This window comes from Dicentrarchus labrax, unplaced genomic scaffold, assembly GCF_905237075.1.
Source record: "Dicentrarchus labrax unplaced genomic scaffold, dlabrax2021, whole genome shotgun sequence".
In the NCBI taxonomy this organism is placed as follows: domain Eukaryota; kingdom Metazoa; phylum Chordata; class Actinopteri; family Moronidae; genus Dicentrarchus; species Dicentrarchus labrax.
The window spans coordinates 14630923-14654119 of NW_026136713.1; the positions used below are offsets into that span (position 1 = coordinate 14630923).

At 39.2% G+C, this 23197-nt stretch overlaps 2 protein-coding genes across 5 annotated transcripts in view; one reads left to right on the top strand and one right to left on the bottom strand.

Annotated features, from left to right (window-relative positions):
* The window catches only part of ctnna1 (catenin (cadherin-associated protein), alpha 1), a 77451-nt gene extending 74600 nt beyond the window's left edge, over positions 1-2851 (top strand). For all 3 annotated transcript variants that reach the window (XM_051419180.1, XM_051419179.1, XM_051419181.1), the window contains exon 18: positions 941-2851. In XM_051419180.1, the coding sequence (XP_051275140.1) occupies positions 941-1231 (291 nt within the window). In that variant the 3' untranslated portion in view covers positions 1232-2851. The remainder of the gene's footprint in view (positions 1-940) is intronic.
* The window catches only part of lrrtm2 (leucine rich repeat transmembrane neuronal 2), a 64307-nt gene extending 42618 nt beyond the window's left edge, over positions 1-21689 (bottom strand). For both annotated transcript variants that reach the window (XM_051419203.1, XM_051419202.1), the window contains exon 1: positions 21490-21689. The gene's annotated coding sequence lies outside the window, so the exon portion shown is untranslated. The remainder of the gene's footprint in view (positions 1-21489) is intronic.
* Between the last annotated feature and the right edge of the window lie 1508 nt (positions 21690-23197).

Sequence of the window (23197 nt, forward strand, 5' to 3'; positions counted from 1 at the left end):
TGGACACATTGTCTACACTTTACAGTCTTCATTGTGCCAAAGGCCCCACAGTAACTAACGCTGACGCAAACTATGCATGTTTCAAAACATTCACAAGACAGGGTAAACATGTAAAGTCAGGCAGGAAATGTTCTTTTGCCTTAAGGATACACATAATGTGTTTTAGTGAGAAACAATGAATGTAAACAGAACTGTCTACAAGGAAATCTCCACAGGGTACCTTTTAATTCCTAGCTACAAAGATAATTAAATCAATACAATGCATTGGCTACTTTATAAAGTTTTATTATCTGGTGTTGCCCAAATAAAAAAAAATACAAGACTCACTGGTATTGACTGTTGTTTGTGATTAGTTTATGATTCATTCTCTGCACTGTAATTTGCAGCTTATATTTTATATCAAATAAACAGATAACAGAAATAATGGCTTTCTCTGTGCTAGAAAGCACTAATGTTGAGCAAATGTTTCCTAACCTTTTTACTACTTAAGATAAGACTGTGCCAGACCACTGTTTACAGACCCTTTTAAACATTAATTAACCACTTAGTTGCCAGTGAAATTAATTAAAACAGGTTGCTTCTGAGTGCAGGATGTAATGAATTCCTCCCTCCTTTCTGTAGAGCTGAAATGAGCCCATGCTTCCAACACTTCCAGTCAAGTGTCACCAGTGTCTCTGAGGCTATTAAATTGTGGAGATTAAATTAGTGTGACCTTTTTCCATATTCTCAAATTTCTCATATCTGTTTCTATGCCAGACAAACTCGGAAAGGTCGTTAATTCTTCGATACAAACACAAGTCTGGGTTCATCCCTTGGTAAACTTACCACACAATACTGGAAGACATTAGAAAGACTGGAAGAGTTTACTTTCACTCGACATGAATTCAAAACAGATGGATATTTGGAATAACTTTTTCTCCCGTCTCTTCCATGTATTCAGCTGGACAGCGCCATGTCCCTTATTCAGGCCGCAAAGAACCTGATGAACACCGTGGTGTCAACTGTCAAGGCATCCTACGTTGCATCTACCAAGTACCAGAAGAACAAGAACATGGAGGCCCTCAATATGCCGGCTATCTCCTGGAGGATGAAAGCGCCTGAGAAGAAACCTCTGGTGAAGAGAGAGAAGCAGGATGATGGCCAAACCAACAGAGTCAAGAGATCTTCTCACAAGAAGCATATCAACCCTGTGCAGGCTCTCAGCGAGTTTAAAGCCATGGATAGCATCTAGAGGCCCCTGTTTTTTGATTCAAGAGAACATAAAATATTGACCAATGAGTTTATATATAGATAGAGCTCGTCATTCTATCAAAAAGAAAAGGTTTTATCATATTTGTTCTGCCTTTGCATAGACGGCTTGTCTGTTTGACCTATTATTATATTCCTACTCAGCCTAATTTCTATTCAATAAGTTCACATTTGCTCTAGTGTGTAGAATTAACTGTCTCTTCCCTGGAAAATACAGTTAGAGGGAAAGCAACTGGATTAAAGGCATTTTGTACATTTCTTCTTTCCTGTGTACAGGAGGAAGTGGAGTGGATTTCATAGCGATAACTAATTCCAAGAGGCTTTTGATTATTTTGTATTCTAACCAGTTTTATAGTAATACTGTGGGGTCTCTGGTGTTTCTACTATAATTATGGCAAAATACCTTCTGTACTGCAAATATCAGCTATGCAAAATCTCAACTGCCTTGTTTTAACAGGAGCAATAACTGTAGTTCATTTGGATGTGCTGGGCTAACTGGTAAGATTTTAAATATGTTTTGGTTCAGAACCAAAGTCAATATATTTCCACGTGTGCCTGCATTTTTATAACTTTATACATACTTTGTTATGCCACTATAAACCGTATCCAATAAGTTTAAACTGACTAAAGACTTTGTATCCCCTTTAGCATTTGGATGGGTAAATGTCATTTCTTTATAATTTAAGCATCTCAAGTTTTATTTTCTTGATGTTTTTTTCATGTTCACATCATGCAGCAAACCAGAGGTAACACAACCTCTCTTTCCCCCTATGTGCTCGTTCCTACACTTAAGGCACACAGATCCACCCAGTTCAGGCAAACTTTGTAAATAAGCCTCAACTCCTTAGAGTCTGGGAGAACCCAGTGGGCTAAACAATGAGTAGACCCTGTGTCGGTGCTCTCCAAAGCCGACAAGCTTCATTAACTGTCAATGAGACCAAACACCTCCACAATCCACGAGCGTGTCCAAATTGAGGGATCAATATGTTTTCTCTCCACAGCTTAGGCGAAGAGAGGAGGGGATTTCACCGACTTTAAACTCTTGCTTATTGTTTGTATTCCTTGTCCTTAAGCTTGAACACTAATCAAGATGTCATGCACAGTCTTTATACGAAAATAGAGGAAGAAATACGTTCCCAGGTGTTGGAGCTTTAAAATTAAACAGGAAAAACATTTTTTAATTTTTTTTTTTTTACTTCAGGTAACAACTGTGGGATGAGTAGCTCTGTGCAGCTTGTTTTCTGGTCGTACGTAGTATTTTCCTGCATAGTGGTGCATTGGTGCACAGTGAGGTTTTGAAATCCTGCTGCTTTAGTCTTGGGGCTGAATCTTTGTTTTGCTCGTTTGACATCTGTGAACTATAGCAGGATGGGTATGTATGGTTATTTGACAGGTGGAACTGTAGAACCAAGCATATTGAGTGTTTTTCAGTACGTTTTTCCTCACAGTTTGTCTTTTGCTGTATTTGAGTTTGGATTTGAATCTTGAGTGGTATCAAACTACTTTGCTGTGGATTTTTTGTTATTGAGAGCTGACTTACTAGTGCACACGTTTCTTGTATTCATGTGCCCGCTTTATATCTTAATAAACAATGGAAATTAAATGCTGTTTTTTTCTTTTTATTTATCTGTACTGCATAGTGAATTAATGGTCCTCTGTCCTCCCTCGTACCCTTACGTTTTGCCATAATACCAGATTCAAGATGCAGTACTAAAGTTTAGTACTCTGAGAATGCAAGCCCAAAAGAATAATTTTCTCATTTAGTAAAATGAGTTTTAGCACACCCCCAAATATGCTGCTGTGCATAATTAAGCCATTATATCACATATACATACCTCCTGTATAGTCTGCATTACCGACTTGAGGGCTATGTACAGTATGCTTTTGTAACCTCTGTAATTGGGTTGCTCTGCTGTTGTGGGTTATATTCTCTTTAGAAGCTAAATAAGTGCAGCTTTTAACATCAAACACATTGTCCTGGTGTTGTTTCTTAAACAAAAGCCTGCAAAGAAAATGCACAATGTGAAGATAAATACATCTGAAGTAACACAGTTATGTAGTGTTGTACACAGTTATTGTAATGAACTGTCTATTTTTTCCCAAAGTGCTGTTGTAATCACACATCATAGTCAGTTTGAGTCATCACTGAGGACAAATCCAGTTTTTTATAATCTTACTCATGCAGGTCAGTTTAAGTATCAGTATGGGTTCAGTTTTTATGATTATTTATTTAGTTGGTTAGTTAGCCCACTTATATTACCTCGTCTTCATCCACTTACTGTAAGATGTCCAATTTATTAGTATTAAATTTGAACAACCCAGAGAAAATGGATGTGAAATAAATGGAGAGAACCATAGTGGCAGTAGAGTGAGAAGAAATCCATACCACGGCCTGATAACTTAAGCAATCAAACTGTTCTTGAATGCTGCATTACTTTAGGATGTATTTTACAGATTGTTTTATCACGTCAGATGTAGATATAAATAAGGATATTCATTACAAAGCCAGGGATGGGAAAACACAAAGAACATTGGCTCAAACAGTATGCTGTAGTGCAAAATTAGATATCTAGGAAATACATGGCAACAGTACTGCTCGTAGACTCACTTGAAAATGAAAACTTGAATTATTCTTGGGAGGTATATAACTTTATAAATAGAGTATATCTCACTCCTGTCAAATTATATAATATGGGTACAGTTGACTTGATGGCACCATTTTCCACATGGACTGGGATTATGCAATAATAAAGGGTCTTTTGGGAAAATGTTACAACATCCTTGGGTAAGATTATAGGTCATAATATCCCTTGTGACCCAGTGTTTAAACTACAAATAAAGCATTTTATCAGACTTCAGCAAACAAGAACTACTGTGTGTACTCGTGGAAAAACATGAAAGTGAGCAGTGAATTGCACCCAACAAACACTGTGAGTACGTTTCTAAATGGAGGGGGCTTTGGCGGGAGTTGTGGAATGACATGGAAGAACTGAATGGCAGACCTTTTTCACAGCAACCATTTTAAAAATGAAATAGTAGGGTAAACACAGGTGTTTCCAATCATACTAATTAAAGTTCTGTTCAATTCAGGTCCAACAGACTCAGGGTGCTGCTATTGTGTTTGTTGGCTCACCGAAAAGACTCTATGCTACACTAAATGGAACAGAGCCTTAATTAGTATCTTTGCTAACACCTGTGTTTACCCTACTATTTCATGTCTAAACAATAAAACCTGTTATTCAAGCAAAGTACTCTAAGGAGGCAACAGCAAGTTGCTGGGGAAAATGTGGCGAGGTAGAAGCCAACCGCAATCATTTCTTTTCCTGTCCAGTTTGCAGCAATATTGGACTGAAATGAGCAAAGTTATGGATTCAATTTTTCAGCGTGAACTCCATTTGGGGCTCGAGCTATTATTACTTTGTAGAATACCACAGCCGCTCTCTCAACAAAATGATAATTATCTCTTTAGAATTTTAAGAACAGCAGCACTTAAGTAGATAACAAAAACCTGGCTGAAACCAGAGCCACCACAAGTGAGCAAATGGAAAGACACAATTACCAAAACTATAAAATGGAGACCATAAATCACAGGATTAAGAATATAGGAATAACTTGTTTGATGTGAGATGAAAGAGGAAACATAAAAACCAATGTTATACGAAAATTAAAAGATATATACTTTAAGATATTCTCTGAGCCATTTTTCTTTTACATAATACTTACCTTCATTAATATTATTATTACTTATTATTGTGGGATGGGATGGGGTGGTGGGGATTTACAATACCCTATAAAGTTGTTTGTTCATCCCATATTTTCTACTGTAAAGGATCACAATTAAACAAATAAAGAATATTAAATACAAAAAACTATTTGATATCAAAATGGCTTCTGTGAAAAAAGTCTGTTGGTAATAAATATATATAGATATTTTTGGTTATATATTTGTAGCTATCTTATACAACACTGTGCATATACAACTTTAAAAAACTGAAACTATGCTTTACATCCTTTGTAATCATACAGTATCGTCAATATATTATATTATAACATACGTTATTTTATGTTTTCATCCTAAATACTGTATGTTTTTAGCCCTGTTGTGTTGTTATGAATGGAAGAAAAGCTGGAGCAAACTTAAATTTGATTCACTGGAGAGATGAGGTCTAATAAATAGACCCTTTTCATGGCAGACATTTTGACTATATCTATCCCTTCTGGACATGTATTAAGACATAAATACAAAATCGTCTGCTTAGAACAATAATGTGTGTCTGATGTGTTTTTTTCCACCAGAAAAAGAATTTCCACATTAAAATCCTTTAAAATACATCTTCTCCTTCTACCTCACTAAATAATTCCAGATTCTGTGAATATGCAAATTTAATGCATTTCTAAAGTTTTCCTGCTGGAGACAAGATGTCTCCTGCTTCACTGTAAAGTCCATTCTCAGTGTTTGTGAACTGGACGCTTCAACTTTCATCACACCTGTATAAGCTGCAAATTGGACCAGTATAGATGACAGCAGCCCGCCCAGGTACTTTGGCCTTGCATTAAGGGCCCCCACCCCCTTCTAGAAAAAGCACCTCCTCTGATTTGACTGGCGATGAATGCGAATTATGATCGTTTTAACCGTAAAATAAGAATACAATTTTGCTTTTTAGACCAGAACTCCTTTGGCCAGCCATGCAAACAACTATTTCTGCCTCCATCAAAGTGGACAGACCTGACATATACAACTACCTTACTGAATGTCATACTTCTGACATTTGACACCGTTTCTGTTGTTAATAAACTTTATTTTTCTGTTTTGGTCGTCTGTCCAATGTGACATTACTGTAAACAAATTATATTGCTGTGGCGAAGCAGAACTGCCGTTTGTGTTTATTAAGTGACCTTTTACTAGGGAAGAGAAGTAGAACACGTCAGTTTTAGCTTTCACTTCCTTCGTTAGTTTATGCTGCTTACAAGGTTCATTATTAGAAGGTAGGTCAGCTCAGTTTATGTGAATTATTGAGGTCAAAATACCCTCTGCTCCACACTGTCAAACTAAATCTAATCTAAAAGCGGGTGTTTTATAGTAGGGCCATATTTCTTCACAGTAAAAACTAAAGTTACACCATCACTAAGACTCTCCTCTGATTCAGTTCAATCCACAGTTACAATCGGCACACACATCATTTACTCAGTAACATCATTAACTAACCTGTGATGAAGTGTTTGCCACAGACATACACATATTGACTGTCCAGGTCCCTCAGTTTACCCTTTTTATCCTCTCTGCGGATGGCCCAAAGCCACAGATGCTTCTTTTACTGTCCATCATTCTTTGGGGAAGTAAAGAAAAGTCGTAAACTTGACTTTTTTGAACTTTTTATCGTTTGACGTGCAGAATGCAACGCAGAAGCTTTTAGGCATAGTGCCACTAGACACTTTTACAGCGCTTCTTCTGGGGGGGTCGGTGTGAGGACAAGAAATGACGTATGCCTGTTCTGATCTATTGACTTCCAAACTATTTGTAATGTCACAAATCATGCTTGTGTAGGCCCCGCCCCTTAAAAATCAGCTTTTCAGCCAGCACAGAGAAACTTTCCACTTTCAGCAGATGAATGTGAAGACCTCTTACTACTGTCAAACTCTTCAAATATTTTATTCTGCACAGTGAAAGCTCAAACATCCAACTGTAGGAACAAGGGGAAAAACTTTTTGTGACTGGAGGGGGACTTCAACAAAGGCTGCACAAAGTGTCCCACTATGTCACGGTAGCGAGTGAGCATGCGTAATGCCAAAATGTTTGGCACGAAAAGCTGTCTTGATGAGAGAGAAGCCGCCAACAGTGAGTTGAGAGCTAACAGACTTAAAAATAGTCGTTTAAATGTTTCTGTGAAGTCTGAACCCACAGGGAGGCGAGTTGCTGCACCACCCAAGGAAAACAGTCGAGGCAGAGAGCCGAGAGCAACACCTCTCGTCCTCCACACCAACCACACCACGTCTGGTTACACATATATGTGGTTAAATTAGGCTCCTGTGTGAGGACAGAGCCTGGCTGGAGTGTTGTGGAATGTTTTCACTGGTCACTGGTTCAGTTTACACCAAAAATGACCCAACTTTGAACGTTTCCAATTCTTTCTATGAAATCTTTAAACGTTTTTACTGAACATCAATAAGTCATGCTTTACACACTGAAGGACCAGTCAGTTGCGTAGCCAGGGGTCCAGCTGACCTTTTGAGAGAAACATTACCTACAAGTGCTGTAATGACTGGAAGGATGTTATCCACACATGCTTCAACTCCCACACTCACTGCCTTCAGCACTTTCAGTGGTAAGTGAAACTTTATTTTTATTTTCACCACTGGTATTATTGTGCTTCTATTGTGTTAGTAGATAATGTAACTCATTGCAGACATGTGCTATGGTCTGCATTTGCATGTGTTATCTGCTGTTGATGGATGTGAGACATAGATCATTGCTTACACCTGAGTCTCTCATTCTGTGCTGTGTTGGTGCTTGATGTGGTTGTCAGTATGTATCTCTGATTTGGGGTGCGGATGGCCTTGAAGTCTGGTTGTGCCTCCTTGTTCACCAGCCTCGAAGCTTATCTGTAAATCTAGTTGCTCATGCAGTTGTGAGACAGAGTGGGATGCTCATGTCTGGTGCATGTGCTATCCAGTTTTTTGGTCATTTTAGTTTAGTAGCTTCAAGGTTCAAGCTAAAACTTTGAACATCAGACTTGTAATTCGCAAGTTTCTGAACATTTTCTGAACACCACTCGCACCACCACACAAAGTTGGAACTATCCTCCTCCCTCCAGAGGTGTCACTGACACCGGGCCCTGACATCTTTACTGAACTTGTACTTTATAAAATGAATCAGTATGTGGTACCATGCACACACTGTTGACTGAAAAAAGAAAGAAAGGGGAGGAAAAAACTGCTTGGGCAGACCTAGTCAGCCCATGCCATACATTTCTCAGTGGTATTTAGGCTTGTGCCCTAAATTCATTGTAGGACTACAGTCTCATAATGATGACCCATTTCATATTACCCATATTCATTATCATGAATACATTTAATATAAGTCTTCCCCTCTCTCTCTGTGTAAAGTGGACCCTCACTGACTTTTACGAGTGGCCACATTAGGATTAAATCTGCTCCCTACTATATTAATATATCCTGGGGTGGTTTGAATTGGTATGCGCCCTGTAGAAAGAAGCAGTAAAGTTTGAAACTGTAACCCAACACAAAAGTTAATGGCAACAATAAATCTCCAGTAAATGTCTGTGAGTCCTGTGTGTTGATGTAGCCTTTAACATAAGACAAAAACAAGTCAGTGAGTAACCCGATCTTTCAAAAGTTGAAATCATGTTCCCTCGACTTTGCACAGGTTGACTCCAGGTAACAAACTTTGTAGGACAATGACAACCATGCTGAAAAAAAAGAGCTGTAAAGCAATTATACCCAGAAATGTGATATATTTCTGTCACACTTAAACAGTCTTTGCTGTTGTGGTCTGCTCCATCAGCACCAGCCTTATCCACAATCAATCTCTCCATAAAGTCAAGTGTTTAACAGGATTTTAATAGGATTTTACATAATTTCATTGCATTAACTTTAAACTTTTCTTGCATTACTGAGTTACACGTATTATACTTTGCCATACTGCCCTTGTTTTATGGAGTCCCTCTAGGGCCATAGGAAATCTTCTTCTAATTTCTGCAGCCCTTTGCAACAGTTTCTGCTTTCCCCTGAAAGACTGCTAATTATTTTCCCTGTAGCTGCCTGTCTCTCTTTAAAATTGTGTAATTTCATACCAGTACAACATACAGTCCAAGCCCTTATATCAGATTACATCCTGTTGGTTATTTCACATTTAAACACAGGCTACTTTCAATAGCAGGTGAATGTAGCCCCATATGTTATATGTTTAACGCATTGGTTTGCTGGAGGTGGAGCTGTCCGGTCTGCTGTGGTGCTGATTACTATTTGGACAGAGTAGCTTGTTTTCCTTTCTCAAAGTCTGAATTCATCAGAGTCGAATGCACTGCATTGCTGCAGCTGAAATTTTAAGTGAGGTCAGTCAATGATCAACTTAATTGATTAATCAAGGATATCAAATTAGTCAACAACTATTTTGAATATTTTCTGGTTGTTATAGTCCTCTACAGTAAACTAAATATCTTTGGGTTGTAGACAAAACAATACATTTGAGGACATCTAATCATTGTGCCAAATGATCCCCAATATGTTTATACAGCTGCAGCTTGCAGATGTCACCATGTAAACTACTGAATGTTTAGAAGCAAAGACACAAATAAACAAACACAGCAAAGCCCATCTAGTGGGAACGGGCATACATATTGACAAGACCTGGCGTTACACTTATTATTTGAATCAGTTTTTTTAACAACAGGACACATTTTCGGGGAAGTGCCTCAGATTGATTTAGTGCTTCATTTCTCCCATCGCAACTGTTCAGAAAAATTCATGCTCTATTGGGCAAAACTTCCTGGCATGATATACAAAACACGATTAGTCAAAACTGTATGCATAGTGATATGTGGCTAGGCTTATAGATTCTTAGCCGCACTTCATGTTTAAGCCAGAACCCACTGCAGACACAATCACGTCTCTGTAAATATGGCTTGTCCCCAGGGACTAGTTGAGCCTTGACAGATAATAAGAGTACAGGTTCTCCTCTGATGTGAAACAGGAGACCTAAATCTTCCACAGCCTTGTAAGTAAAACAATACAGTGCGGCAGCATGAGGCATTTGAATGCAGATATGATGCAAAGGTGACAGCACAGAACAGCCCCTCATGTCAAAACCCCCCGCCGCTAGTTTCCTCCCATTTGTCTTTTGCTGTGTCACTCAAACTGCTGTCGTCGCGTGACATGTTTGAATGAAGTTTTATCAATCACAGTGGTCAAGTGTGACAGTTTAATCAATAAGGTAAGTTTTCCCTGAGATTCCCATTATTTTAAAATTAGAGGACCCGGGCTGGGGGATGTGAAAAGGGGTGGGGGGCAGGAAGGGGTGGGGCGGGCTTATAGCTGTCAAGCTATGCTGTACATAAACACAGGAATAGAGAGGCTTCTGAAGTATAAGCTGTGAACCAAGTGAGAGAGAATTGGCAATAAACACAGGCTGCTGGACTGACAATCTGTCAGTGCCAAGGTGGACGTCTCAGATAGATAGACTTGGTTCTGTTGGAGTATAAATGTTAAATATGACTGGTTGAAAGGACCAGTGAACCACACCATACAGATGCCAGGATGCCATAATGCCAAATAAGGAAGTCACGAAAATGTCAATAGCTGCACCGGATCCAAGAGTCCAGTGAGTCCAGCAGGACATGCAGGGAGACATCATTTATTTTGGAGTTTTAATGCTCTCCAGTGCCTACAAACACACCAGAGCGTGTTTTATTTGTTGTGCTGAGCTACTTTGTAGTGGAATCATTTGACAGGTGAAGGTTTCAGAGGTACAATATCAAACCAAACGACGTATTGGATGATGGAGTCTGTTTAGTCAGATGGGATACTTAACAGTCACAGCACAGACAATGAAATGTCCTTTCTGTTTAACAAACATCACAGGTAACTGGGACGAGTAGAAACTTAGAAGTAAATGGGATGTATTAAGGTCTTCCATCAGTTCCCCTGACCTTATATGTTTAACCTTTCCAGGCCGTCATTAATAATGATACATTCACATTAATAAAAAAATTTTGCCAGCGGCAGTCTGGAGGAAAAAGGTTCCAGAAGTCCCCTAAAGCCACAGCTACAGGCCAAGAGCTGGGAATTTGGGAGAACATTAATTACTTCCAGTAGGAGAAATGGCAACTGTTGTAAGGTACTGAACTGTATATTGGCCGGCCTGTGTCAGGTTTATAGTGGCACAGTAACCCACTTATCATGTTTAATGGAAGTATTGTCCTTTGGGGGATTTCATTTTGCTTTTCTTCATGGAAGTGTAATTAGTGATGAGGTATGGGGCTTTCAATCTCCTCAACGTTCATCTCATAAAGTGTAAAATTCCTCCCCTGTTGGCTGGTCAGAGATTTTTATTGTGACTGTGACTTAGTCTTTTTATAGGCACAAGTCTGCCAATGGCAAGCTATGGTTTGCACAGGATGAGAAGGAGTTCAGCATTATGCAGCACCACTACCTCTCTGGACTGGTTATGGTGGTAAACCAGTGACTCAATGCAAGACTAATTAAATTACATTCAAATTAGACAGTGTGTTTGAAAATGTATATTTCTGATGATTATGAAAAATGAAATATTGATTCCAGGTTGAAAATCATGGCTTTATAGTAAAGTACAGGTAGAAATATCAAATCTAGCTATAAAATCCATTGTTGTCCTATAAAGGGCCGCACACACACGGCTGTCTCACTGAACACTTTCATTTCATACCATCCCCTTTTCATGGCATGGCTTCTGAGACCAGTTACATAAAATCTATATCCCAAAATCACCTCTTTCTAATGTGAGTGCAGGCCCAGGGTACTTATCCCTGGGGTGGTGAGTCTGAAAACACTGTGGAGTTGGTGCTATGTAATCCAGTGAAATGGTGCCAGCATTAAAAGGAGCACTATCTTTTCATTTAAAGTCACTTTTATAATCAGCTCCTAAGGAATCACAAAAAAGGCAGTAAAAAGTAATAGAATCAGCAGTGGCACAGACATACGTAATTATGTTAAAATCTTCTTTCACAACGCAAGCATGAAAAAAAAAACCTTAATACCGTAAGCCTTGCTGTAAGGGCTGCTGTCATTGTATTGAAAATAAATGGCTGTGGTGAACATGTGTGTGCTGTCTGGGACGATTTGTGTGATGTAATTAGATGTAAAATGCTTTTTAGCTGGCTCTTTAATTGACTTTTGGCTAGAGTGATTTGTGGCTATCAGGTTTTCCCTCGTGGCACGGTGTTGTCTTCAGTCAAGGCCAGTGGATTATTTGCAATCACCTAAATCCAGTTTCTTGAGCCGGACTTGTTCGATCAGCTCTTCAGCTCTCTCTTGTGTGGAAGTGATTTCTACAACCCTGAGGAAGAAATGCTTTGAATATATATAAATATAGATTCCTTATTCTAGGTCTTAAGATTCCCTCAATGATGCTCTCAGTCGCAGTTACATTCTAGGAGCTATTTAAACAGACTCAGATATTAAACATTCATTTGAACACCTTTGCATAAGGTAATCCAGTAGTGTCATACAGCATTGCTGACTACCAATCATCTCATATGTATTCCGGGTACTCTGCACTGTATTTTAATGGCTGACATCTCAGGGCTGCAATTCAAGTGTGATTTATATCTTCTCAAGTCATCAGTTACAATCAGATCCAAGGATCTGACTTTGTGCTTGCAGGACAAGCATAGCTAATACATTGGGGAGGAAAAAGAAAAAGAGCTGTGTCACATTCCCAATTTTTTGTGAAAATTTGAATCAAAGGTGCCGCAGTAGGGGTGGAGAAGGTTAGATAGAGAGCGTAAGAGAAGGGTGACAGGGCTCTGCATTGGTAGGCAAGCCTGTGTCTCATCCTTAAACCAATTTCCTTCCTCAATACTCTGGGGAGTGGTCTGATTTGCACCGTTTCCTTTCTCCAAGTAAGTGTTTATCCTGCTTTTACAATTAGATCTCGCTCCCAGCTGCAGCATTAATCAAATAGCCAGACATATTCTCTGCATTTGAAGATTGAGGGAATGTATCCTACATGTCTTCCTCTGTGGTAACAGGCTGTGAAGCAGCACAGTTATTTGTTAAGTAAGCGTCTCACACATACTCTACACAGATTTAACAGGTCAAGGGGATTTCAGAGAGCTCTGAAAGGGAGCCAGAATGAAGGGTATTTTGATATATGGTGCTGGAAAACATGCTTTGCGACCTATTGATTGTATTGATATTGCTCTTATTTATCTTGGTTGGGTATTTTGCTGTGTGTTCAGACTGTACTGAAAAGTAGGGCTGTGTGATATGACAATATATATTGTGTGATGACACAAAAACATCTGTTGTTTCATATTATGCGCCATCGTTTATATGGTTGTGTCGCAAATCACACCCTTTATGGCAGTATTTGTCGTCACATCACAGATGCAGGCAGGAAATTTGCATGAACAAGACACGGAGGAGAGTGCACAAGATAAAGAACTGGGTAATTCTGAGCTCGTATCTAAAAGCATAGATGTGTCTTTGGCATGAAAAGTCTGACAGGGATCAGAAAACTGTATTTCAAAAATTATGCCACAGACACAACTAACCTCTTTCACCAAATACTCGAGAATCATGTCAAACAGTACAGACAGAGTCTACAGATGAAAGCCACAAAAGAACAGTCGGGTGCTCAAAACAACCCCCAGACTGAAGTGTTGCAAGAGGCTTTTGCCCACGACATGCCATATGGCAAAGAATCCCGAAGATGGAAAGAGATAACGCCTGCCGTTGCAACTTACATCTGCAAAGATTGTTGTATGTGTAAAAGTTAATTGGAAATAGGCCTTTCTATGTTGTCATTTTATATAAACTATTTATAATAAGATTTGACATTTGGCTCAGGCTACACAAAGCTGTCATCAACTTAAATACAGTACAGTACACGCAACGATAAAGTACATACAACATATTAAAATATTGCACAGGCCTTGTGAGACAAGATATAAACTCACTGAATTTACAGAAAATGTGCTATATCACTTAACTTTATCTGCATATGAAATTACCTTTATCAGGATATTTTGGTCATATTACAAAGCCCTACTAAAAAACAGTGTTCAGAAACACATTATAAAAATGATTGAGGGTGATATTAATGTGTATCAGTCGTGTTATCAAGGCGCAGCAACATCAGTTCACTCACCAAAGGAAATACGCATTGTTTTGCACAGTTTATACCCTACCTCAGAAACAAAAAAAGGATTGTCAGAGAAAATCTTTTTCAGTCAAAATTTGTCTCATTTTATGAAATAAAATTATGAGAAAAAGTGTATTGTGAGCCCAGTATGGTGAATTGTATCAAATCGTGAGTTTGGTGTATGGTTACATCCCCTAGTTTTGAACGGTATTTGGTCCTTAAAGTTGAGATGATTTTCTGGACCTTGAAAAGTAAAAAGGAAGGAAAAAGAATACTTTGACTGAGAGTTATTTTTTCAGAGGCAAAGAACCCAGCAATACATAATGGAGTAATTTAGCAAAGAAACCATGGACCTCATAGTTCATGGTTGCAGTATTGTGTGGGTGTGTGTGCATTTCTCTCTCTTCATAGCATAATGTCAATAGAAATCCAGTACAATCACTTAATGTACTCTACTGCCCCACTCTACATATGGGCTTTAAATGCTTTAATCGAAGACCTGCTCATTTTTATTGGTGTTCTTTATAGGTAAGGTTAGTGATGATTTTCAAATGCACTCAGTGATTTGTGGCTAATTAGGGCGAGAGTTAGTTAGACCACAAAAATGTATGTTTGCTCAGGGGCAGTGAGTAGGCCGGTGGTGAAACAAAGGCCACAATACACAGTGGGACTGAATCTTCTTTGTAGACAGGGAGTGAAGGCTATCTAATATAGTGCAGAGTGCAGATAAAAAGACCAGCATGTAGTGTAGTTATTACTATACCAAAGGGGGACAGCAGCATTGTGGCATTTCTCAGAAAAGGATGATTTACCAATTGAGCGGGTTGCCTCTGTCACCATGGTTACCTGTGAAAGTTGTAACATTCAGCCAGGAACATGCATGACAACCAATTTATATGTCTAGAATTGTTTTTGATAGAGCCAGAATAGAGGAGTGTGGGATAGTGAAGATATATATCATTAATTGGTCTGTTTCATTCCCTATGATGCAGTGTTCTGCCGGTGTCACATGTTAATTATAATAAGCAAGACCTGCAACAATAACTCCAGCAGCAAAGCACACAGCTTATTGTTCACTTAATAATCCCTTCTCAGTTTTCAACTTTTATCTGCTGTGAAACCTGTCCCTCTACACTGGTGGAATTGTTTATTCTGTATTTTTCCCCCGCTAAGAGTGCTTTCTCTGCCAACTATATGAGCAGCTATTTTGCTGTGTTGGCCTAAATGATCTGCATCCAAATGCGAGTGGCTAATGCAGCCCCTTAGGTGGGGAGTTACCACGTTATGTGTATTTCAATATTTAATGAGCTAAATGCCAGTGCCTCCAAAAGAGTCATAAAATTGTGAAATTGTGAGATGAGCACAAACTCTTTAAAGCAAATTAGTTCTCATGGGCGGGACTTCTGTGAAGATGTTGTTCCTCCGCCACAAATTCAGCGCAGCATTAGTTCAGACAGGCCCCAAGTCAAGCTCAGCTCGCAGTCCCAGCTACATCAACGGATCACAGCTGATCGAAAGCAACCCACATCAGCTGATGGCTCAGCTGATTCCCTTCAAACATCCGATTGGCAAATGTCATTCAGAGCGCCTTATTTAAGCTGCTTTAGCCAGCCTATCTGTGCCGCTTCCTCTGCAAGCCGCTTTGCAACCCGCCTTCACCCCAGTTCCTCCTTTTCATGCTGTGTCTAATATAATTAATGTCATTTTTGTTGACATTGAGGCCTGCTCTGTTCTGTACCCTGGGGGCGGCCAGGTCTTTGCTGCTGCTCTCCTCGCCTTAAGCTTTCCACATATGCACATGGAAGGGCAGGGAGGTCTCAGAACCGAGCCATACCACGAAATATAACATACTGTATTTAGAATTAAAGTTTTCTTTTGACAAAAGTGATCCTGACTGAAATCTGACTGTGGCAACAACAGAAATTTATTTCCCATCTGCGCCTCATATGGAAGCATTAGCTCATGGTCAAGTGTTGGCAACCAGAACAACTGTGGTTATGGTGACTGTTTGGTTGGTGCCAGTAAACTCTAATCAAAGAATAATGGCTCCACAGGCATAGTTGTTAGTATTGATTAGACTTGGGTGGTTTGTGTTTGTCCATACCTTCATGGCCTCCTGACATTTCACCAGGGTATACAGTATATGATGGGAAAAGCTGACCTGCTGATGATCAAATCACTGTAGCATGCTGATGTGTTTCTATTTTAACCGGCACAGTTTTTGTAGCCTTTATGGCACTAGTTTAGCGACCTAGAATCATCCCACTTGATGCTACTCAGCCAATCAAATCTGTACATTGCAACTCGACTCATTGAGTGGGACACACACACACAGCCTGTGTGACACAAGGGAGATGAGATGAGACACAGGCGGAGAAATTAGCAAATCAGAAAATAGTAATTTCACATTGCTTGCTCTAAAAAGAGATACGTATACAACAAAAAAAAGCTTTATTCCAGAATTGACAAACTCTTACATATCTATTCTTCCCATAGGCAGACTGTGGTGATAACTAAAGGCTACAATATGAAGCGCCACTAAAGCACAGAACATATTTGAACAAACATATCCACTCCAATCCAAACTGAGCTGGATGGATGATTTAATATTCCCTTGCTCTGACCTAACCAAATGTTAACAAAACAACAAACAACAGTTCTGACTCTTTAAATGTTAACTTATTTTCTAGTAAAGTTTATAAATCGTAAAGAATTCAAAATAAATTATTATTATTTTAGACCGATAATTTATTGGTTGTAATTTAATTATCCCAATAAATCATAATGATATCATTTTCCCATTATAGGCCAATAATTTATCTGCCCTGATGATTATCGTGCATCCTTGCTTTGTCTGTTCTCTTCGCCCCTCTCTATTTTCTTCATCCTGAGCACGTTGTGCGACAGTAATAGTCATCTGTGCAAAACACAGTGTGCTGTATGGCTGTGATACTTATATGGATTTACCAAAGCTTTGATACAAAGTAATGAGTTACGTGTAATACATTACTTTTTTTGAGTAGTGAGCCCAACGCTGAATTTGACTAAGGTAAATGTCAGGTTTTGGTCTGCGTTGAATGAATAAATAAAAAGATTCAGCCTCAGGTATAATAAAATACTTATGGTACAAGCTGGGAGTTGAACCCAGGTTGTGAAGCTGAAGATAAAAAAGCAGTGATTCATTTCTCCAACCACAACACCCTTGCTTTTGCACTTCCAGTGTCAAACCAGGTCCTTTTTTCTTCATGCTGAAAAACTTATGCACTTTACCCCCTACTCACCCTTACCCACCAACATTATGGAGGATCACTCTGGTGCATTAAGAATGAATTAATTCCATGAAGGGCAAGTTAAACCTTAAGAAAATGCCTTTATGCTGCCTTTACTTGGTATCTCTTTGGAGGTCATTTACACTAATTAATCAAAAGACCAGTGCTATACTTATTCTGCAGTCAGTTCCCATATTACCGCTGTCATGTATGTTGTAATGTTCATGCAGTGAATAAGCATGGAGCCTGAATGGACACAGACACTGGCAGAAAAGCCACTGTACTGAACTGAGCTTGAAATACACTGAGTAAATCAACCTTCCATTGTAATGAGCTGCTCTGTAGGCTGACTTAATTAAAAGTGATGTTAAATAATTTCTCTGTGGTGATGGTGCCATGAACTCGGCTCAGCCTCACAGCGCGACCTGGTACTTTTCTCCACGCCTGATTTCAGTCATCATGCACAATTGAGAAGCTGTATTTATCAGAAGGGGAATATTTATCTCTCCAAAGAAAACCATCCATAACGTTAAATTTGGACTTGTACATTTACCTCCCCCACCTCGCTTTATTAACCCTCTACAGGGGTGAATCAGGGTGATTGTCCATCTGTATATCTGATTAAGCAGGGGGCAGGAAAACAAACAGGAAAAAAATTAGACTCTGCTTTGGAACAGTGCCTCAGGAGTGTCTGCTTTCTTGCCTTGATTGCTCCGTGTTCCTCGAAGGCTGTGTAATATGAACGACGGTTCAATATGAAAGTAGAGGGAGGGAGTACTATTAAATTTGTCTAAAGGTTGAATGAACTTGTCACAACATCACTCACACACACACACACACACACAGACACACACACACACACACACACACACACACACACACACAGACACACCCTGACACACTGACACATCGACAGTCCTATCCTGTTTTTCCTGGAGATTGATTCCATCGCACAGAAATAGGCTGAGGATGAAGTCATATATTACAAGATGATTCAGCCTCATTAGAACTACTTCACACTGGTTCATGGACGATGCTGCAGACACATCTTCAATTTAAAAGCAACCAATGAGATTTTCTTGAGCATGATCTAAAAGACATGATGATATCATGTCGGCCTGTCATTCAGGAGGATCAGTAAATGCGATATGGATATGGATTGTTTTTATTTTGTTCTTAAACTATAAAGTAGCACACACACACACAAAAAAATCACATTTAGAGATGTTGTAATTACCATGTCAAAAGAGAGAAAAGAAGGATAAGTTGTCCCAAGAGAATCATTAAAAATTAACCAATCTCCCTTAATACGTAGATGCTTAATTTAAAAAGTAATTATTGTTGGAAGTATGTAATTTAATATTCTTTATCTTGTCATATCCTCAGTCAGCCAGTTCTCAAACAGCCCCCAGCCTCCATCAGCCAGTAGAACAGCAGAGTGCTGACAATGCAGCCGCCGTCACACTGCTTTTATAATAGCATACATCAAGCCTTAAACGCTTCGGAGAAACACTCAAACATCTACGTGCGGGTAATTTTTGTTGCCCTATAGATTCTGCCCAGACAGACAGAGTGCAAAGTAATATGTGTGCAGCAAAATGAAGAGCACACACTGTTTCTAGCAGTAGCAGTGATTTTTGGACTTTTGGTAATCAGTGAGTTGGTGGCATCTGCAGAGGCCTCCTGCTTCTGCTCTTGCCCCAGGCGGTGCAACTAACTTGAAGTGCTTCACTATGTAATGCTTTACAAAGGGTCTTAATGTAAATACTGCATAGCATGCTGAGTGGTCCCATGAATATATGATAAGGATACAGGCACCAATTTGAATTAAACGTTACACGGAGCAATCATTTACACAAATATGTACTTAGACATAAAGTCACGCCCCTGACGGTATGTGAATAACAGCAAATGCCTGGCTTCATCTTTGAATGCATCTTCTTTTATGCCATCTGGTTTTATCTATTTTAAATTACTTTTCAGCGAGGTGTGATAGTGTTGTTTGTAAAATGTGTTTTATAGCAGCCAGCCATGGCCGGCCAGTGGCCACCTGAACTGCACTGGTGTTCAGTGTGACAGCTGCACTGGCAGCCGTCACTGCACATCATAACTGATGTTGTGCTGAACTCAATGCCCATGACTGCAAATATCACTGGTTAATTGACCTGCCGTAACTCCGGTCAGTGGCCCATCGTTGCCTCCTTGCATGGTCAAACAAGTTCAGATATATTCTGAAAAGCTGGCGTTGTATCCGTTTTTTAATAACACACACACACACACACACACACACACACACACACACACACACACACACACACACACACACACACACACATTGTCCTTTTGTCTTCGTAATACTTGTTCTATTCCAGGCAAAACAGCCTAAAAAACAGACCTCTACTGGGGAACAGTAATACAGTACCCAAAAGCTTATTAGTTTGTCCCTCGCTAAGTGTCCGCCTGAAAAGTGATATGAATGTATTCTTTTCAGTTTCTGTTCGTTGACATGACAACCGTGCACTGAAATATGAATACAACATCTGGTCAGTCAATAATTGGACCTGAACTCCTTGTTAAAATGTCTCACTATGCTGAAGGTTGGCTGTTCTATCTCTACAACCAAACCTGTACAAGTATCAGGTAATTCAAATCTCCTGCAAGACAAAATTCAGTCTGTACTTGTGTATTTATTTATTTATTTTTTTTAAGTAATACACCCTTTTAAAATGTACCAACACCCAAAATTAAGTTTTTGTTGCTCAGAGGATGGCGGTTGAGTTGTTTTCCTGCTGCAGCAAACAATGTTCTTTATCACTAAGTATTTCATAAATGAGGTCCATTGTGGGCTAAGTACATAATTTCATTGTAGTTTCTTATGGCTGCAGAGGATACATACAAACAAGCAATTAATGAATGAGTTAAATCAGACTAGACTTAAAACACACTGCTGGCCAATTAGCTTCTCTACCAGTGTGTAATCTGAGGCTTTGCACCACACTGCCTCTGGCAGTTCTCTCCCATCCTGCTCAGAGAGTTTTGTGAAGTCCAGCGCCTCACCCCATGTGACCTGGAACTGGCTGAGTCTTACTCTTTTGTATCCTTCCAGTTGCAGACTGACAGTGACGCATTGGTTGCTGCTGGCAGAATTAGATAGATAAATACAAAGAAATCTGTAACACCCCAACCGAGAGTCCGTGTCTCACTTATTGATCGGGTCATGCACCAGTAGATCTCCATTTTCCTCTACTAAAGTACATTGTGCTTTTCTTGAGGATGACCCTGAGGATTTACAGATATGAACAAAACTACCTCAAACCACAGAGATTGTGCCATTTACATGACAGGAACAAAGAGGAAAGATGCAACAAAACTTTCAAATATCATCTCCTGAAAAACCAGCCATGAAATGTTTATATATTTTCAGCGCTTATTCAGATTTATCCCTCTTGTGCTGAGCTCTCACAGAAAGACTATTGTAGACAGGGAATCATGTGACAATGCACAATGTCAAGTTGCTCTTATAGCACCTTTCGCTGCCAAAGCCCAGTAGTGTTAAAACTGGATCATAGCAGAGCAGGGAATGATAGATATTTGAAGCAGCTTTTTCAATGTGCAGTTATTACATAGCCATAGTGTGAAAAACCCTTAGAGACATACATTCTCACATACCATTAAGTGAAATGTAATATTATAGAAGATATTCATCCAAAAAATGGAAAGGGTAAATTGCAGAGAATGTAGCTCAGGAAATGGAGGTCTGCTTCCATATACACGACACGCATAATGAGACTGTAATGCTCATCCTAAAGTGTAAAATAGAAAAGCAGAGGGAATAGGTAACGTGAAGAGAGAATCTTGACATAGAAAAGTGTTGAATGAGTCATCTTTTAATGTTACCTGCCACTGTGTAGAATCGACTTGTCCTCTTTTAAATGAATTGCACACTGAACCACACAAAATCACAAAACAGAAAGTGCATCTTTCAACCATTTGTGTTGCTGTTGCATCACATGGTTCTTAATCTCTGCTAAATATATCAACGCTGTGAACAGATCACTGCATTCTCCCAACTCAAACACAAACCCCTGCATCTTATCTGGAGGGTGTACTCACTTTTTCACAGATTTAAGGACTCTGGACTTCTCATCTGCATTTATATAAGCATCCATAAAAGCTGGTTTCTGGTCTTTTGCTTCCCTCTTCCTTGGACAGTCTTGAAGAACAGGAATAGAATTGAGATTCTGGCATAGGCTACTTACTCGACGGAGGCAGCAGCTGCATAAACAATGCTTTATTTCACATCCTCTTAATGTTTATTCACTGGCTCCTATTCGTACACTGATAGTGCTGAGTCACACCCTCATGTGCATGCTCTCTAATTATCCTGTACCATAGCAACCGTAACTTAGCAATTGCTAAACCTCTTCCATTTGAGAGGTTTTGAAAAATGTCATTATTTTTCTCTATTTATCCTTTCAAACTCAGGAAAGTGTGAAGTAAAACCAGCAGTGGCTACATTATGAATTTCTATCTAATCATCTCTCCATGAACCCTAACCCCCAAAATCCCTTTTGTGATGTGCTGATTTAAGATCTTTAGAGATGAAGTTAAGTCATTAAAATTGACTTGGCTGACTTGTAAATGAGTTGTAATTTCATGTAAAATATAGAAAGTACATTGTTTCGTTAAGGTGTAGGCTATTAAAATGTAGTAAGTGATATCTGATGTCCTTCCTGCACAACCATGCAGCACTGTCTGGAGGAGAGCCATGAATTCTGGGCTCTCTGACAACTAGTGACATACATATATATACCACACTTACACACAAAACTGTGAATTGCACTGGGTTTTAGACACTCATTCACAAACAAAGATATGGTAATAGGCGCCAGGATATCGTGATTCAGATCCTTGTCTTTAGCTGTAGTTCATTAATTCCACTGTTACGCAACTGAGTGATTATACACAGCCTTGTGCAATGTGCCCAACAGTGCTGTCATGTTGGTATGTAAATAAGGTAAAAATCAACATGGTGGAAAGTGTGGATCATCTGGTGTAATTTGATAAGATTTATACCAATACCGATACATTGATGCATCCCTGATATTTACTATAAAGATGTGAATTTGATATGTTTGATGTTTATACAACTAGTATAACCCAGCCCAGCCAGAGGATATACAGATTTGGCTTTGTTTTGTTCATATTTTATTGCAGCTACTTACTAAAGCATTATAAATACAGAAAAACACTCTCTCTCACTAGCACTGAAGTGTGGGGCTCACACAGATAACAGCAGCCCAGCTGCCATCGCTGGGGTTATTGATGGGCTGTCACTGTCACTGCACAAGCCAATCATTGCTAACCTGGACACGGCTCATTTACAAAGCTTTTTTTCCCCCCCCTTTTGAAGTTGACTCTCACAGTGCCAACTTGGCAGCTGAAAGTGCCCATTTCTAATTTATAATACTAATTGCTATTACTATTGTAACCAGTGTTGATCCTTTCATTAGGACTCTGAAGTGTGCTGTGAGAGGTGAAAAGTTAACTTTGTAGCATTTTTACATGTGGTTGATTCCCATGAACCACACTCCACTGAGTCAGTAATACAGTTGTGGCAGATTCCTCTTGTCTGTGATTTATTCTTTTTGGTTTTTCTCGTTTTTTGACATTTAATTTTTGCAACAAGACAAATCTTCTTGATCTATGACTGGTTGACATGCAGCATAAGATTTACATACATTTCATTTAACGTATCATTCAGATGAACTCCTATGCAGGAGAGTAGCGTACAGAGTTTGTATTACAAGCAAGACAGAGC